General features: G+C 36.7%; 1 protein-coding gene across 1 annotated transcript; it reads left to right on the top strand.

The window, feature by feature from the left end:
* The first annotated feature begins 406 nt into the window (after nt 1-406).
* LOC120534592 (putative nuclease HARBI1) lies at nt 407-1435 on the top strand. Its single transcript, XM_039762181.1, has one exon. It carries the CDS (start codon nt 407-409, stop codon nt 1433-1435), a length of 1029 nt encoding a protein of 342 aa, XP_039618115.1.
* The last annotated feature ends 19159 nt before the right edge of the window (nt 1436-20594 follow it).

The following is a 20594-nucleotide window of genomic DNA, read 5'->3' as shown; positions in this document are numbered from 1 at the left end:
GATGTCCACATGACTTTCATCATCTAATTCTTCCACGTGAAGCCTGGAAACCATGAGGACTGATTGAGATCATTTATCTTGGGTAGAATGCCTTGGGGGTGCTCTCGTGGCCTTGGACTAGACTAGATTAGACTAGACTCAATGGGCCGGTTTCCCGTATGGGGATTAAGCCTAGTCGTAGACTAAATGTCATTTTAAACCTGGATTTATTGAAGTAGCTTTCTCACACATGGATTACAATAGTCTCAGACTTGCACTAGTCTTGACTTAAACAATTGGATTTCTAGAAGTAGAATTAGACCTAATCCAGATCTAAATTAAGTCTTAAATTAAACCTGGTCAGAAGCAGGTTTAACCTCAGATTAAAAACTGCTTGCCTCAAGGCTCACGTCCACAGTAGCAAAAAATGGATTACCTTGACTATTTCAATGACAGTAAGAGACCACCACCAAGACCAGAAAGAAGGTTGCTAAAAGACAGGAGCAACCCACTAAATGATTTTGATGATTTACATTTTCTTGACCGTTTCCGTATGTCAAAGGAAAATGCAACAGAAATAATTGGTTTGCTGCAGCCCAAGCTTACAGGTGACTTAGTCAGAGGCACCCCTATTTCTCCTGCCTTACAAATATTAATTACCTTAAGGTTTTTGGCATGTGGAACCTACCATCGGAAAACTGGGGATTTCTGTGGTGTAGGTGAATCAACAGTGTGCAAAATAGTACACAAAGTCTGCAGTGCTATATGTGAACTGAAAAAGGATTTCATCAAGTTCCCAAATGCTGCTGAACAGGCCACCTGCAAGGTAGATTTCTATGAATATGGGAACTTCCCTGGAGCCATTGGTTGTATCGATGGCTGCCACATTCCCATCAAGTGTCCCTCTACAGCAGATGCTGAGGAATTCAGAAATCGTAAAAACTGTTTTTCAATAAATGTACAAGGAGTGTGCACTCCCACTATGCAGTTCTCCAATATTGTTGCACGCTGGAAAGGTTCAACTCATGACTCAAGGATTTTCCACAACTCCTCTTTATATACTCAGTTTGAAGCAAGACAACACTCTGGAATTCTACTTGGTGACAGTGGGTATGCGCAGACAAACTTCTTGTTCACCCCTTATCCCCATCCAGTCAGACCAGAGCAACAGCGCTATAACCAAGCTCACATTCTCACCAGAGGGCTAACAGAGCGCATGTTTGGTGTATGGAAGAATCGTTTCCAGTGTCTCCGAAATACACTGCGGTTTGAACCTAGGAGGTGCTGCATTGTTATTATTGCAACAGCAGTGCTTCATAATTTTCTTAAACGGTGCGGCTGCCCAGACCCTGATATTGAAGATGATGATGACCAACATGTCCCCATCCCTGAGCTAGTCAATGACAGAAATGGACTTGCTTACAGAGATGCTTTTGCTTTGCAGCACTTCTCATAAATGTGCCTTGAATGATACATAAATGATTGGCATAGACAGGTAAAAAATTTCAGGAAATTTATTTTATTTAACTGAGGTTTGGTTCCAAAGACAATTGACACTGCTGCTGCTTCATCTCTCTCTCTTTCATAGACAACTCAAGATGAAGAATTTTCATTTTGACTTCATGTTTTTCTTTTAAATATTTTAATTTACATTCATGGAACTCTATGGCAAGTTTCTCATGAATGGTCATCCTTTTCCCTCTTGACCTGCTGCCTGGATTAGAGACTGCTGGATGCTGACTAATGCTACCACAGGAGACTGGATGCTGCTGCATGTTGGTGCTGGCTGCTGATGGTGTCATTTGAGCCTCTTGACTGTTCCCTGCGCCCCCCAAGTCCTGGGTGAAGATCAGGTCATCTTTGTATGGAAGAAAAAATCTAGTATTACATTTGACTTCAACAATAAAGGTCATTACGTCATTTTGTTACAAGACATGACTTGCATTTAATTACTGTATGTTGGATGGGATAACACATGTTACTGTAAATGAGACATGTCCTATCAAATGAGTCTTTGAAAGATTCCTCACCTGAACTGTCCAAATGGTCATCATCTGGAATACCTTCCAGGGGTTGCTGACTTTCAATAATCCCAGCCAACAAGTCCCCCAACTCCTCTGTGTCTGGTGGAACTGGAAGTCCCCCACCTGTCTTGAAACGCTCTTGACGCGTAGCAGCAGTTGTTTTTTTCAGGTTTATTTTTATGGTTTTCCACAGGACCTTTACAAGATAATATACACTCTGAAGTTGGAGTTCTACATAATATTGTTTTCTTTTTACATTTCATTGATGAAAACATTTATAATTTACTGATTTGTAAGAATGGGGCAACAATAAATCATACCTGAACTTGTTGGATTGTCCGTTTGGTTACTTTTTCATTTGAGTTGAATTCATTCAATATGGAAATCCATGCTTTCTTCTTCTTGTTTTCTGTACCTGAATCATGCTGTTTGTTTTCAATTACAGGATAGTTTGATACAATTTGTTTAAAAAGGGTCTTCTCAAATTCACTGAAGTTTTTTGAGCATTTTCTTTTGTCTTTATCCATTTTTTGGTTAAGTGTAATGACTCCTGTTCCACACACTCCTTAAGACTAATGAATTACAAGTATTCCATACCAGGTTTTTATAGCAACCTCTCCTTAGCCACATGTGCATGCCATTAATCTAATCGGGTTTCCAAAAGATGATCTCACTTGTCCTTGATTACCTTAATCTGAGACTCTGTAGTCTAGAACTAGTTAATCCAAATTTAAGCAACATCTCAGAAAGTCAGTTGTTTAGTGTGGATTAATTTAAGTAGAATTAGCCTAGTCCTGGTTTATTTTAAGCCCTTAACGGGAAACTGGGCCAATAAAACTAGATTTAGTTTTTTTTTCTCCAGCCCTCTGGCCGTTTTTTTTCTGTCCTCCTGGCCATCTGACTTTATTTTATTCTTTGTCACTTAGTATTGCCTAATCTTATTTTTATATGTTTTAAGGTTCATAAACTCCTTTGGGGCTCCCCTCAATGGGACGACACGCTGAAGAGTGTCCCGAAGTGTGATTGCCATGTCTGAGGAAGAGAGCCTCGAAAGCAAATCTAAAAAGATCATGGTCACGCTATAAGCGCCTGACGTCAATGGGTGATGCAAGAAATTATAAATGCAGGGAACAGTATTACTTGGCCAATAACCTGGCCACAACCCTGCCTGATTGCTTTGTTTGTGTATAGGAGAGTGGTAGATCCTGCTACAATAAATAACCGTGCTGTTCCTGTTTCAAGCTGTATAAAGCTGGTTTTGCTAAAGTACTGAGACTCAGCCTCATGTTTTGGGGTGCAATATATTTTTTTCTTTCTTCATCTTATAAAGCAATTTGAGCTACATCATTTGTATGAAAATGTGCTATATACAGTAAATAAATGTTGTTGTTGTAATATTCCCATCCAGAGTTTGCTCCATTTATACATTCAGTATGGTTGGGACAGACTTTTGGTTCCTTCAGCCTTTTAAGTGGATGAACCAAGTTTGAAAATAAAAACGCATACTAATATACTCCCTTGGAAAAATACTAGTTGATCAACAGTTAAGAGAAATTAAATATTTAAAAAAAAATTAAACATTTTTGTTTTTGTGAAGGAAACTGAACCACAGATGCAATTTTCTTGTATAGACTGATATCAGACTATGGATAGATTTACTGTGAGTTCATAGACTTAGGAAAGCATATCAAAGTTTACTATTGACTTAGAGAAAAGAAGGCGCGCCAAAAAAGATTTTTAGAATAGTCCAAGGTATGTAGAGGAAAACACATGTTGCAAGTGGAAAGTGGACAAATGGAGAGTTTTCAAATAAATGTACATTTATATCAGAGGTCAACACTCAGTCCATTACTTTTTGGACACTCTAAGTGAAACCATCAGAAATAACGAATTGTGGGAACTTCCTTTAGGTTGTAATTTAGCATAGTAGCGGAATTGAAAAATGGTTTACAGAGAGGTATATGGAATTGGCATGAAGCTGTGAAACACAAATGACTAAGTTTGTAGATTGTAGATATATAGATAGTACTTTATTAATTAAATGATGCAAAGGTAGAGTGCATGGAAGGAGATGAAAGAATTAAAGTTGTTGACCAAAGAAATGTATAGTTAACACAAGATGGTTACAAAACAGCTAAAAAGGAGAGAGTTACAGCAGGATGGATTAAATAAGAGTAGTTGTAAATTATCCAGGATTGTCAAGGAAACTTAAGTGTAAGTTGGTATATAGAGAAGTATGGCTATGAAAGTTTCACCATCAGAAAGAAAGAATCTGTATACAGAGATGACTAGTAGGGTTCTCTTTAAAAGAAAGAAAATCCACAAAATGACAGGAATCAAATATATCATGGAAAATGTCATGAAAGGAGGGAGAAAAACCTGATTGGAAAAGCATGGCGTTTTCAGCAGAAGGAAAACAATTTCGAGGAATGCAGAGTCTTACCTGGAGCAGTGGTTTCTACAGTCATGAACAGACTGAGAATCTGGGTGGTCAACCCTGTTTTCAGGTTAGGAATAAGAACAATAAATTCCTGATTCAGTTTTTGTTAATTACTTTGTAACATATCTCATAATTCTGTGGATTTTCACCCTGGTTCCAAAGATGTGTTCCTGCAAATTTTCAAATGACTGACCACATAAAAAACAATAAATATAAGGAAGAAGAAGACAAAATTCTACCTGAAATGATATAAACTGCGTGCTACAAAAAGATCAACTTAATCATTTCAGACAGTGAAGGCAATACTGTCTGAAAATAAATATATACAGTATTCACTATTATGATGAATTAATGATACAATCTCACTAATGAACATCCCCATATTTTGGATAAATCAGGACAAAGCATCACCTTCATCTCTTGAGATAACAGGAGTCTGGCAAACAAACAATAAGTACACTGCTTATAGTAATGAGTACTTTGATTATGAAACTATATTACTTGTGATATCATAGTTAAGCAAATCTCATAGCATATGAATTTCTGGTTATTAGTATAACTATAAGCGAAAGTAATAACCAGTCTTTAGCTATTATAAGTTTGTCCATTTTAATTTAACAGGAAAATTAAACTGTCCAACTGTAATTTTATTCCCTCTATTGAATTATAGAGCAGTACCAAATACTTTCTTGCACTGCACTTTGAGTTGCCTTCTTTGGTTATATTTTTAATATTAACCACAAGTATTGCTATACTGAAGAGCTTGATATGGTGAGAAATTCTCAACCGGGTTCAGACTACAATAATTAGAATATGATAATAGTTATGCTCACGTGATGACCTTGAGTTGTAAAATAAATGACTGTGTAAGATGAATTTAGTGGCAAAACTATGTTCAGAAATTGTACCAGCTTCAATTATATGTTGTTTTTCTTTTAGGGCTTGCTCTCTAAATTATACCTAATTCAAGAAATCAGTTTAGTGAAAAAAAAAAAAAAACATCAGTGGACATAAAACAAACAAATGTAGACAAAATGTTATGAATTTTTAACATGCGGTTGTTTCATGTGATCTCGGACATTAATATTTGTGCATTGATCCACCAGTTTGTCTTTATTTTATCATTCCACTTTGATCTTCTGTACTTACATAAGACTGTTTAAAAATTAATGGAAAAAGTATTGACTAAACATATGCATTAAATGTTAGCTATTAATTTTAAGTTTGCCTTATCATTATTTCTCCACAAGAACATAGGTATAAGCCAGAAATAAACATTGAGATGAACGCTTTTTCCCCATCTTTGTGACAAAATGCTATAATTAATGGTGCTTTCATGTTTTAAATAACATGAAATACTAATTTAATTTGTAAAGTTGTGCAAATGCAGTGATTTTTCACTGTTTGTTGACTTTCAAATTGTTTTCATGTTAAGATATATTAAGGTATAACCATAAAATGAGATTTGTTACATAATTTCAGAAAAGGATAATCAATGTTTGCTCCATGTTTAAAGAGATAAAATAGCTTGAAATCTTTTTGATGATCCTGTATGAGGACTAACACCAGGAAAATATCATGCTATCATTAATGACAGACACTTCCTCTACTTCAGTCAGTTCATTGTTCAATCAATATTTACTTCTTTTTATCATTTTCTGGGTTGTAGAAATCTGGAGCCCAGCAATGTAATAAGATGCACAATCTAGAATCCTTCCATGGCTGGCAGTTTCACTGTGCATAACTACCACTCGTATTCTAAGCTGTGAAATGTATTTTTAAAATTAAATAAATGTAGCACAGAGCCAAAAGAAAGAAGCTGTATTAGAATATGCTGCAGCTGAACTTCAAATTAACATATTCTGTTTAATACTTTAGGTAATCATTTAGTTTTCATAACTATTACAATATGACTCATACTTCACACTTTCCCTCAGTAAAACAGATATATAATACATATAACATAATAACACCTTACAAAACACAAATTTAACTATGAAAAACAGAATTGACTCAGTTCAGTAAATAATAAATACATCCGAGGTATTTAGTAGTTGTTCAAGATGAATATTACTGTCAGACAAGATCCAGGAGGTGAGCCGAGTATATACATGAGGCAGTTCAGGTATTGGAGCTCATTTGATCTGAGAACCCAGAAGCAGTCAGCCATCCTGACATTCAAGATAATCAAGTTAATCACAAAAATTTGGAAAAAATCACCAGTTTTTACATCAGATGACAAATTGAATTGGCTAGTAGTGCAACAGAGAGAGAGAAAGAGACAGAGCCTGACATGGTTTGTAGGTGGAGAGCTCCGTAAAGGACAGGTAGACTCACAACACTGTATAGAATCAGCCCTCATCCCCAGACAAGGACAACAGGCAGTGGCACCACTTGGAGTTTGGAGTAAGTCTTATCTGTTGGGGGGTTACTTGGCATAAAATGGCAAAAAGGGGTGCAGGTCTGAAGATATCCTAACCCAGACCAGCACTCACCATGTCTGGAAAAGCAAAACCAATTTAAATGTACAAAAATGTCTTTGAAGGGAGAGGAAACTGTAAAATCTCTGTCTTGGACAACAAGGATATCGAAGGTTTTTTTTTTTTTTTTTAAAAAAAAGAAAAATGAAAAAAAGGTAAAGTAAGGACAAAAAGACAACCAATAACAAAATTTAAAAAAAATGGAAAAATCTCAATTGTATGCTATTTATTTATGTCAACATTTTCTTTGTTTATTATGTGTATTATTCTTTGTTTTTGTCTGTGACTATAAAATGCCTTGGTTATGTACTATGTGTTTCTTGGGTGGTCCCCCAAGAGGTGGGGCTACCTGTCAATAACTACCAGTAACTGTCCTTTGCCATAAATCCAGAGAGTCTCCAAAAGTTCCTGCTGGTTCAATGTGCTACTTAGTGGAGTGTTTACTTGTGTTTCTGTTGTGCTTATTGCTACTTCCTAGATTTTTTAACCTTTGCTTTGTCTTTTGATCATTCTTTGATATTTGTATTGGCATTGTGTTTGCCTAGATTGCCTTGCCTTTAGTCAATTCCCTTTTTTTTGCTCCATGGAGCTTCTTGTGCTTCTTGTGCTACATCTGCAGGACAGTCTTCCCATAACCTTATGCAAGGCAAAGATATTGCCGCAGAGGCTACTGAGTAACACTTACATTGTAGTCATTAAAGAAACCAAACATAAAGGGCAAGATGTAAGCGTTTCTTTTTAAAATCACTCTTTCATTATGTATGTTGAATATGTATCTCTGGAGTCATGGCAGCAACCCATAAGTGTTGAAATATTGTATATATGAATACATCTTCACCCTCTTATTTTAAAGGTTTCTCTCCTTTCCCGCTTCCCATATATAGGTCCTTACGAATGACACTGCAGTTGTGACTCATTGGGCTGGCTACTTTGAGCAGCTGTTTAAAGTTGATCCTCTGGGTTGGACACTGGATATCTCTGTGTTTAAAGTTCTTGAGACTGATCCTCTAATTAGTTGTGACCCACCCAATCTCACTGAAATTGCACAGGTGGCGAACAAACTGAGGGTAGGGAAGACTGCAGAGATCTGTGGAATCTAGGGTGAACTTCTACATCCTGGTGGTAAGGCTGTCAAACTGGCATTGCAAGCTGCCTTTGCTTCCATTTGGGAGATGGGCATCATCCCAACTGATTTGAAAATGGGACTTGTCATCCTTATCAGGAAAGGGAAGGGTGATCACCTGGATTGTGGCAACTACAGGGGGATAGTACTGCTCTTGGTGCTGGGTGAGGTCCTTGCTACCAGCGACCACAGCAGTCTGGGTTTTCGCCTATAAAATCTACCATTGACCGCATCCTGGCACTAAGGGTTGTCATGGAGCACAAATGCAAATATCAGCAGTTTCTTTGCAGCCTGTTGATCAAGCGACTCTGTGGGCCATCCTGAGACTTTAAGGTATCCCCTCAAGGTTGCTGGATATCATGGCTGGCCCGTGCACTGGTACTGTGAGTGCTGTGCAGAGTGGAGGCAGAACCTCTGCATTTTTCCCAGTTGATTCTGGTGTTCGTCAGGGATGTGTTCTTGGTCCTGCTCTGTTCAATGCTTGTATGGACAGGGTGTTGAGCAAGGTCGTGGGGTCCAGCGGCGGTGGGGCATCTATTGATAAAGATTCACTGATTTTGACTTTGCTGACAATGCTGTGATCTTCTGGGAGTCAATGGAGGCTCTGATCAGGGCTCTAGAGAGACAGAACGAGGAGTCTGAGTATTTAGGCTTGCAAGTGTGCTGGGGATCCCATATAACAGCTGCCTGTGGCAGATAGATGGTCATTTCCGGAAGGTGGGACTGCACAACATGTCTGCCTGGGGCGTTGCCAACCAGGATCCCGAGCTGTTTCATCATGTGGTGGGCGCGGCAACTTACTGTACTGGTGCATGCTCCCCAACCTGAACCTGAAATTGAATATATAGAACTGACAGCTGGCTGTTACACATTAAATGAAATAATCATCAGATTCTACAGGTAACCACACACTTTTTTGTAGCCTATGGTGGACTCTCTCTATTCATAGACAACCCTCCGGATTATTCTTAATTTATATTTAATTTATAAATAACAGTCAATCTTCCTGAGGTTATCAGCTTGTATGAGGATACATCAGACCTGGAAACGTCAAATGATCATTTTACCTCTCAGTAGTGAATGTGTAGATCCTGTCTTGAATAATGTCATTAATGTCATTGTCATTAGTAAGCACCCTAGAATGGCACCATTTGAGCACTGGCTGTCTTATTTGATCTTAGAGGTTGTTACACAGGTGTTATCCCAGTTCAAGGGCTGGATGTGGATTATTTAGCTTATGTTGATCTTCAGTAACGCCAGACATGTGCAGTAGCTGATTAAGGTACCTTCTCCAGATGTTTTGGTCATTATTATTTAGCTTATCTTGATCTTCAATAATGCCAAATATGTGCAGAAGTTGATCAACATACCTTTTCCAGATGTTTTGATCACTAGTTTCCACTGTGTAAGACACTCTCAAGTTTTGAAATTTATGTACTATGCTTTATCACATCTCTCTACTTGAAATTTCTATTCATTTTAAACAATTAGTTTTGTGTTTTGTGTCTAAGCAGGTCAGTCCAGTTGCAAAGTTGCATTTCATCAATGCAGTGGTTAGAGACAGTTTACTAGTATTATGAGGTGTGTTGTGGTATTTTAACAGGAAAGTGCTGGGATGCTGACTGAGGGACACACTTCTGAGTAGAGTCTGATGGGCTTGTTTGATTGTTTGAACAAATCATTCACCAAGGTATTTGGCGCATGAGTGGCATATGTGGTTAATGTACTGAATGCCATTGGCTTCCATTAGTGCATTGAACTGTTCAGATAGAAGCTGTGGGCTGTCATTGCGTATAAGCTCCTGAGGAAGCTCTAAAAGGCTATTCTTCATGATGGTACTCTTCATGATGGAAACCTTGGGTCATTTGTTATGTGTATCCACTAGAACCATGAACAAGTGATCTTTGCCTGAAAAACCTGTGCAAAATCTCTGCCCTTGTTATCATAGCTGTAGGTACATCTGTGAAGATATCATTTCAGGGATGGCTCTATACAATTAATACAAAAACAAAACTTGGGGGAAAAGCTCAGGTAGAACCATAACAATACAACAGGAGTCATTTTTAATTTACTTTGACTGTTTAGCTTATTTAAGGGAAATATTAAAGATATCCTTAAAAAAGGAACAATACAAGAAGTAAGTGTTAGGTCCACACTCTTACAAATAAGAGTACCAGAGTGGTTTTTCAGAGGGATGCCACAGGGGAACCATATTTGGTTCCCAAAAAAACTACCAACATGAAGGTTCCAGAAATAACCTTAATTTATTTTTATTCATAACGAGTAGCATAAATACCCATAAATAAATGATAGCAGATTTGTGAGATACAATTAGGTTTCTGATTTTAAAAGGCTAAGTTCTGTTTTTCTTGATATGTTAATATCCTGGTATACATAAAAGATTTCTGCTTTGTCCACATCTTAGAAATCTGTTAAAAGTCCAAAGAACCCATTTTATATGTAAAGAACTCTACCCAGAATAAAATAGTTCTTTGTCAAGTAATGACTCTTCAGGTAACCACATAACCCAGTAAAGTGCCATTAAAGTTATTTTTAAGATATAATAAAATGAACATGACGTCACACATCTAGATGTTTCAGTTCAGCTTCCAACTTCAATGTTTTACACATAAATTCTACAGTAGAATTTGTTTAGCTTTTCTGACATTGAGGTGGTATTATCAGATATTGTAAGTTCCACTCTCTGGTCAGTATTAAAAATAAGCATCAGAGTCAACAAAAACCTTTAGCTATTTTCCAGCTTGTTCTTGTATTCAGTATTGACCCACTTTACTGAAGGCTAGAAGGCTAATTTACTGCTTTTGAATTAAGCATCATCTGCCCCTTCAAACATCCTTTTAATTTTTCCCCACAATGATTTTTTTGTCTGTTGAACCAATGTAGCATTTTTTATTCAAGCAGGGATTGGCACATCAATTCAAACTGTGGGGACCCTGAAGCTTAAAGCTGGCCAACACATAGCTGTAGAATATGTGAAAGATGTCACTACCCAAAACAGTGAATTCTCCTAAGAAAAAAGAGTCTGCTCTGTCCTTTCTTATAGGAAAGCCTCTGTGTTACAAGGCCAGTCCAGTCTGTCACTAATTTGGAGCCCCAAGTACCTGTGAGTGGACCACCTCTACATCCACTGCTGCGTTAAAAGTCAATAACTGTTTTTGTTTTGCAGATGGTAAGATTCAGACAATTCTCTGCATCAAGAAACAAAGTAATTCACTGGACCTCTATATTCTGCCTCATTCCCCTTATCAATATACCCCATAAATACAGAATAGTCTCAGAATTTCTTCAAGGGATATCATCTGTTGTTATATTATTTATATATAGTTATATATTTATATATAGTCATTTTTGGATTAAGAGTCTTGTGTAAATTCTTTGGCTTTTGTCAGTTTCTGTTTTGGATCTTTTGTGCTTTGTTTTTTTCTTTGAATTGTTGGATTTTGGACTGGTTTTGTTCACTTTGAGGTTTGCCATTTCTGGAATATCTTTTTATTTTGTCTTCCCCTTTCTTATCATTGCTTTGTAATTTTGCTCATAAAACCTTTAAAACAATAGCATAATCATTTTGTCATTTAGTCTGAAGATTTAATAGTTACTCTCTTCCTTTTTGGGTTTTTTGAATTTCAATGTCAAACCAACCTGTATAAATAAGTAATCTCTATATATATAAAATCCAACATCTGTCTGTCACAAGAGAGCTACTTAACGGATTTAGATCTGTTTTTTTTTTCTAGAATATGCTTGAACATTCCAGTTGATTTTGCGACTTCCCTCATCATGCTAAAAATGATAGTTCGCTTGTAGTAGCAATATATTTACGCTAATCCAACACAGAGGCTGCAGGCCGAAGGGAGGGGGAAGGATGACGTCAGGAGTGGGGTGTTGGTCTACTTCTGTGTTTTGCAGGGTACCTTGCCTCCGCTTAGCTAGTGATACCTTTTTGTTTATTGATTTTTAAAGGAGAGGCGGGGGACAGCTAGTCATAGATAAGAAATGCCAAGCATAGTACAATTATGTCTCACATCTCTATAGTTTTGGATTTTAGTCATAGTCGGGTCACTGTCCGTGTGGAGCTTGCATATCCTCTCTGTGTCTGTGTGGGTTTTCTTCCAGGTACCCTGTTTTTTTCTTCCAGCTCACAAAAAACTGCATTAGGTAAACTGGCACCATGCCAGTGTCTGTGTGGGTGAACTGTGCATTGGGCATCTCATCCAGACTGAATGTGTAGAGGCAAAACCATGCTGACATGAGGCGAATATGCAAACTCTAAACAGATTTATAATTTCTACCTGTTTTTCTTCCCAAGCATACCCTGGTAGACCTCCCCGTCTGTAAGATATATATAATAAGTTAATGAGTGAGTGTCAGTGTGTGTGTGTGTGTGTGTGTATGTGTGGCCTACTGTGATGGACTGTCTCCCTGTCATGGGTTGGTTCCAGCCTTCTGCCTGATAGTATTACAAATAGGCATTGCCTACCTGTAACCTGAAGTTGATTAAGCAGGATCTATTATTGATGTATTACAGTAATTGAAGTTTTTAAAATAGTTGAAAGAATATAACATATGTATGCTTAACACATGTATGCCATACACATTCAAGAGACAATTAACTGTTACTCTTGATGATAGGCAGGATGTGTGAATTGTAGCTTTTTTCATTTCTAAATATCCCTGTCTAGCTCTTAATTTTACTGATGAAAAAGAAAAAAATATGACTAATAATTCCCTGTATACTGAAATTTGTAAGCCAAGAGTTATATAGATGCTCTCATGGTTTCACAGCACATTTAAAAAAAAAGTCACGCTTCAAGAAGTAGAATGAGTTATAGCATCATAGTGTGAGCATAAATATGCTATGGTTCATAACTGACGAGCATGTATACAGTGAATTAGCCATTTTTACAATAATCCATAAGCTGCTCTAAAACAGCGTTGCTGCTTGCCCTGCAGTGTAAAATGAAATGCGTCACCAAGTAGAGACAGTCACTGTGCGTGTGCATCATAAAAGCATTGCTTTCAGCTTTGTTAGTAGTGGTGGGATTGGTGAGGCATAATGTGATAACAATCTGAGATTTCTTTTAAAACACAATTTTAAGTGAGAACTTACTAGAAACAGCAGTTTCAGCAGTCACATAATTTATTAAATACCTTTCTGCATTCATATTTTCCTTTACATTTTCAATTCTGCTTTTTGAATTAATATACATTTATGTATTTGGGTCAATTTTATCTATTGGAGATATTTTCATTTATTATTTTTTTTGATTGTCCTACTAATATGCATGTTTTAACATTTATGTCCTTGTTTTTCTTTTATATGATCCTTTGCGATTTCTTATGTTAATCTTTTTGTGATCTTACTGGCTAGATAAGCACTCTAATCCTTAATTAGTAATACTTTTGGGTTGTTTGAACTTTTTTTAATCATTTGTCTATGCTCATAGTTATATTTTTATTTTTCATATATTTACAATTATATCGTGTGAGTTAAAGATATGTACATTTATGTATACATTTGTGCACAGACTTTGACAGACTTACTGAATTGCAATTCAGTAGATTTTATTCTTTTGACTTTCTGACTTATAAAAAAAGTGTATAGGGCAACCAGATTTACACAAGCACACAGACTGAGAGTGAATGATTTAAACCCAGTGATTGAATTATCGGGCTGCATTGCCACTCACAGCACCACCTAACACTATTATATAATTATATACGTATATTCCATTTATTTCCTTAATTTTTTTTTTTTATTATAATGTCTTATAGGTCCTGTGAAGATTCCTTTGCTATGGTATAGGTTATCCAACCAGTAGCAGTGAAAAGACAGGAGCAAACTATACAGTATACCATTCACAGGGTACACCTACTGTACTCACTCATTCTCAAACAATACCATGCACATCTTTGGAATGCAGAGAATAAAAAAAAAATGGAAGTAGAAACAAGGAGAACATGCAAACTATGCAAAGAGCATGGTCTGGCCTGTAATCAAACCCAAATCCTTGAAGCTGTGAGACAGGCATGTTAACCACTAAATAAACATTTTCAATTGTCCTTTTCATTATCATGATCCATATCTTTTCACGCAATTACTGACACAGTAAGACTATTTTATTTAAAATATATGTGCCAATAACCTTATAATAAAGTTGCCTGTATTCTAACAGATCAATATATATGCTGGAAAGTTATCTAAGAGGTCAAACAATTACATTTTAGACCAATGTGAATCACAGTTAAGGGTTTTTTAATAAATAATTTTTTTCCCCCCAAGAGACAGCACTGCTTGAAAGACATGAAGTTCAGCTTAAATATTAATGACATTTGGCCTAACTTATATAGTCTGAAAGTAAATTTGGCATTCTCTTCACTTAAAAGCAGAAACAGAATGAAGGACATCACATTTATGAATTATATGTAAGAATAATAAATTAATATTACCAAAATTAAACTTTTGTGATACTCTCCTAGCAAACAAATACAGCATTTGGTAAAGTGTTTAGCACTGCTGCCTCACAGATTCAGAAACCATACCTGAAAATTAATCTTGTCATTATCCTCTGAATATCAGGTTTCCCACAAAATGATATGCATTGCTGATTGATTGCCATCTCGGAATTAAATGAGTGCGTGCACTAGTGTGATGCATGGGTGGCTTAGTACCATTCTTGTAGTTGATACTGCCAGGATAGGATCCAGCTCTCTACAATTTTGTAATGGTCTAAGCAGATCAGAAGTTGTTTTAACAACATAGATCTAGCTTGTTGAACCTGGCATGAAAAGGAAAATTACAGAAATATTACTGTTTATAAGATGGACTTTGCTAATGTTAAAAACAGTGTTTTAAAAAGATAATAAAGTTTTTGGAGTCTAGTGCACTTCTAACAATAGCATAATAATGATAGACCGACCAAAGCACAATTTGACAAAGTTATGAGCAGTTAAACAATAAACTATGAATTACAATATTACAAATGTGAAGCAGGTGAGTGTACACTTCTGATCTCCTCACAATTGACAGGAATTTTTTTTTTTCAATTTTATCTAATGTTGGTTTCTACATAAGTATATTAAGCTGTGTTCTAGGAGAATATATAGGGAAGATACTGTGTAATGTAATATGATTTGTGCAGTGCAGCTATCCATTTCACTCTTTCTTGCCAATGTGGACCATTGCTGTAGACCACTTACTTATAAACAGCGCACACAACACAAAAACTATAAAACCTTCAAAAGGAAAATGTTAAATTCACTTTTTATTTAGCACACTATTAAATAAACTCCATTGTTCTTTTTGGTTAATGTCCTTAGCTTTGTTGCAAAATCACCTCTTGACTTCCTCTGGCTTTGTGGTGTCTTTAATCCCCACCTAGTGGTTACTTCTACCCAAGTCCCACAGTTATTTTAAGCTGCCCCTTAATATTTGAGGCTAATTTTGTCTTTAGTGGTCCTGCTTGCTTGACTAGAATCACAGCATGGACCCACAGATTCCTGCCCCTTTCTTACTCGGATCGTCCTACATTGGCATATGAATGGAACCTCTTTTCCTACTGCCTGTCAGATGCACACTAACAGGCTGGGCTTTGCGTGCTTGTCACTGGCACTTGAGAAAGTTTGGTACTGTAGACAGACTACAATAAAGTTTTTCTATCGACCCTGACAAGCAGAAGGTCACTGAAGAGCCATGACCAAAGAACAAGAAAAAATGAAGGCTTTCACAAAGTCAAAGAGAACAATGCCATAGCAAAGGAATCTTCACAGGATCTTTATTTATTTGGCCCACCATTATGTGTCTTACACAAGATTAGTGTAGCCAGGCAAAAGAAAGAGGAAGGAGTAAAGGGAGGCCTTCAGGTAGAAGGAATTGCTAAGAGCGGCGCCTTGGACAAAAAAGGGACTGGGTGACAATGCCAGTATGGATCAATCCCTTATCTAGAGGTTCTTTCTGCCCTGTACCATTCTGGTGTTGCCTTTGCTCCTGGCAAGCACTTCCTAGATTGGTGTTCTATCATCCCAATTATATTGACAAATACAGAGAATTTTAAGGATGCAATTTTGTAGTGCTTCTTCTATGTATAAAATATATACAAATAATCCACACTTTATTAAATGCCTAAAAATAGTGGAGAGATAATCAAAAACATTTAACTATTGTACAAATAAACAGGAACAAAACAGTAAATCTGCAGTACTTCTTGTACTACTCTTATAGGTTTCATCCTCTGCCTACCAGATATAATGGCTTACACATTTCACCACTTTTATTTACCCAACCATTCTCTTTCTCTCTGTATTTTAGCCTTTGTTTCAGCAGCAAGTGATCCCATTCCATAACTAACAGTCCCCTGACTGTTTCCATAAGCTTGAAGCTGTTTTAAACTTCATCCTGGAGCTACTTCCAACAATCCCTGGGATTAGTTCCAAGGTTAGAGTACCCCAAGCCTTCAGTTGTCTTAAATGGACTACCGTTTCTAGCCTGTAAACCCCTTGCCCACTGATTCACCCTGTGATGTCAAGTGTCCCTGAGGGTATTAAAGCTAGGACACTGATGTCAAGTTACCAGACGAGCATTGAGATGCAGACTCCAAAAGTGCCCATACAAAAATGTACATTTATTTGTCTAAAAATACCATAAATAAATTCAATCTCAAAAAGTACACTTTTCAAAATCTATAAACAATAAATAGTGACAAAATGTGTTCTTTTAAAATCATGATAAACAGGAACATCCTCAATAAAATCCTCAATCCATTGGTTTATACTATTGCACAAACACCTAATTCTATTTTCGGTGCAAAAGCAAATATTAAAAAAAAAAAAATGATCAGGACTAAAATTAATTAATCTACCCTAGCAAAACTGTTTCCTTCTCACTCTAAGTAGATTCTCCTAAATCCACCACCATTGATTGATTGCTTCATACTGACCCAACTTCAACTCCAAAAAGTAGACTTTTGCAGCTTACATATTCTATGTGGGTACCACCTGATGATGCTATATACTCCAGTGTCACATGTATGTACAATAGTTAAAATGCAAGAAAATCAGTGCGCATATTTGTGCCAAGTTGTGCGACAGAGAGCCACATGCTGCATCATATCCTGTGTTTTCACCTTCAAACTTGCCATCTGTATTTTTGCCATATTGAATCACCCCACTAACCTTGGCATGTTTGTGAATCCCTTTGTCCAATGTTCCCTCACCAAATTTTGGCAGAAAGAGAACAGGAGGGTGGTGTAAACCACAGCTTGTGGCTTCCTCCATTTGCAACAAAATTAAACAAATACATTGCAAATGAATAAAAGTACAGAGAAACGTGACAGTAAATAAATAATAACAACATGAAATGTGATTTTAAATAATTGTGTCACAAAATATTTTTTGATGCTTACCTCTTAATGTCAAGCGGTCTACTTACCTTGGCAGTGACATTCATGTCAAGCGGTCTACTTACCTTGGCAGTGACATTCATGTCTCTGGTGACTCTTCCTATGAAGTCAGTAGACAGATTGGGAAAGCATGGGGGGTCATGAGGTCACTGGAAAGGGGTGTGTGGCTCTCCCGATATCTATGCAAAAGGACAAAGGTCCAAGTCTTTAGAGTCCTGGGGCTTCCTGTCTTGCTATATGGTTGCGAGACATGGACACTATCCAGTGACCTGAGGTGAAGACTGGACTCCATTGGTACTGTGTCTCTCTGGAAAATCCTTGGGTACCGTTGGTGTGACTTTGTGTCAAATGACCGGTTTCTCATGGAGTCCCGAATGAGGCACATTACCTGCTTTGTGAGGGAGTGTCATTTACAACAGTACGGCCATGTGGCATGTTTCCCCGAGGGTGATCCGACTTGTAAGATCCTCATTGTTGGGGAACTGAGTGGCTGGACCAGGTCAAGGGGTCACCCACGTAACACCTGGCTGCAGCAGATAGAGGGTCACTTCTGGAGAGTGGGATTGGACCGCGTGTCTGCATGTGGGGTTGCCAACCAGGATCCTGAGTTGTTTTGTCGTGTAGTGGGTGCGGCAAAGCACTGTACCAGTGCATGCTCCCCAACTTGACTTGACTTGAGTTCTTAATGTAGCTATGTAATTATGTCTTCATTTATTTATTTCAGTAACACTTATGAAATATGAAATAAGCTCCAAAATGAAAACTTGTTGAAGTTGAGAGGACGGATTCTAACAAGTACTGTTTTTTGATTGGTAAATTGACAGCAGATGTAAACCTATTCACAGGAGACATCTCAGAAGGAAACTACCAATGATGGATTTGGACTTAAAAGTAGCCGGTTTGCATAGTAATTCTTGACACCTTTTTGTTGCCCTAGAATCCAATGTGTTCACTCATATCTTTAAGCGTGCAAAGGAGCCCAAGAATTCCATGTCAAGCAATGAGCATTGATCCATACACATAGTACTCAGCTATAGATTCCTGTGAAGAATCAGTATGGTAAGCAATCATATATATTTTAAAATTGTTTTTTCTGTACTCAGGAACTTCTTAGAGGAAAGTAAACCAGACAAAGTTTGTGAAATATTTCTTCATATACCCATAAACTCATTATCTTTTTTACCTGCAGAAAAAAATGAAAATATGTACAAGCTATTATTAAACACATGCAGAGTATACTGTTCTTTTTTGCAACCCATCTTTGTATAATCTGACTTAAATTAAAAATGAAAAAGGGTTTTAGGATATGACTGTGGATGCCCATTGCGTTAGATTAAGTTCCTTATTTTCTTCAATTTTGTATATTTTAAAAGATAAGGTTCTATCAGGACATTTTTCACATTAATTGTATTACTTATTTTTCAAAATCCATCCTGCTCATACAAAGCACTGTCATCATAAAAATTCCAATAAATATCACATTAAAATTTAAAAGATTAGGGGCATTGAAATTAATATTTACTCAGTAATCCGAAATTGTGATGTGCATACATGCAGGTTTTGTCTTTGCTCTGTGTAAAATATTAAAGCAGTAAACAGCAATTTTCTGCTTTAAACATTTAATCGAAAACAATTGTAACAACCGCCCCCTGTGTCAACACATATTGATTCGAGCCAAGCGGATACTAATGAATTCATTCCATAATATAATGCAGGAAGAAATCACACCATATGCCGTTCAGAGTTGGGCTGTTTGGGCACTGAGTTTGAAGAAACAGAAGAAGCATTTAATAAATTCATGACAGGTTTCATGTTTCTAGACATTAACTTCATTGCTTTCTGATGTGAAGAGTACAGTGTTTCAGCTTGGAATGAGAATCTGAAAAAATTACCATGCAGACGTTAGGCTTTCTAGATACCCATGAGGATTGTTGGGCATCTTACTTATCTCAATGATTTGACATTCTTTCCATGGCTACTTCATTCTGTGGCTTAATTGGGGATTTCCAATGGATATAATGAGCACATACTACTTTTTTCTTGACGCCCACCCCCATTCTGTATATTGATTTGTAAAACTGGGTGCTATTTGTCTCTTTTTGTTGCCTTTTATTGAGATGATTTTCAATATGAAGTTTAGTGGAGTTTTTTTGTCCCTGAGGAAACTGTACAAACCTAGGTGATCAATGATATAATGTGTTATATGAATATACTGTAATTGGACCATTAGATACCTGAATAGCATACTGGGTGGTCTGGTAGAGTTATTATGAATGATGGCATGGGGGATAATAGTAATTGTGTATGTTAGGACTAAACAAACAACAAAATATGCATTGATAACTCTGCTCCTAGGCTGATTATGAGTGATTTTGAAACTGGTCTATAGTAGGCTGTCTTAACAATGAGATAGTATTTTTTCTTACAGCAAACTACAGAAAGATTTTTGTTGTGTCATTGTTAAAATGACATGATTTATATACTATACATTTCATTCATTATCTAATATGCAGTTCCTATTTTTAATCTTGTTTAGTGATCAAATTTTTTATTAATATGATCAAAGTTTAAACAATACAGAAAATAACAAGAATTTAAAACTAAATAATAAATAGTAAGCCTAACAGAACCCTTCAAAAGCACAAAAAATGATGAGGCCAGTTCACTGTACCACCCTAGAAGGATGCCAACACATCAGGAATTTCCAGTACTAAAACACCTCACCATAGGAAGAAATAAGGGGCATGTTGGATTAACTCACTTGAGGCTTTGTCAATCCACAATGATGATAATGACAGGTGATTCATACTATAGAATGATGACAGCCAGATTCTCAAAGGAAATTAATATAGGGGTCTTGTTTTAGAAGGTAAGGTGTAATCTGACAGCTGCTGTGCCCATGTATGATGGAGAATAATATGAAGAAAATGGAAAATTCTAACTAGCATCATAAAAGAAACTGGGTAAGAAATCAAAGACTAACAGGAAAACAAATAACAAGAGAAAAAAACTGTACATGTACATTAACATGCCAGTTATAGAAAGGGAGACATAACAACAGAAAAGGTAGTTTGTGAGTAAGATAAAGTGTATGTACATATCGATGATTAGAATTCTTCATTGAATTTTTAA

The sequence above is a fragment of the Polypterus senegalus genome, chromosome 8, assembly GCF_016835505.1.
Source record: "Polypterus senegalus isolate Bchr_013 chromosome 8, ASM1683550v1, whole genome shotgun sequence".
In the NCBI taxonomy this organism is placed as follows: domain Eukaryota; kingdom Metazoa; phylum Chordata; class Cladistia; order Polypteriformes; family Polypteridae; genus Polypterus; species Polypterus senegalus.
Note: the sequence above shows the minus strand (reverse complement) of the source record. Positions and strands in the feature narration are given on the sequence as shown.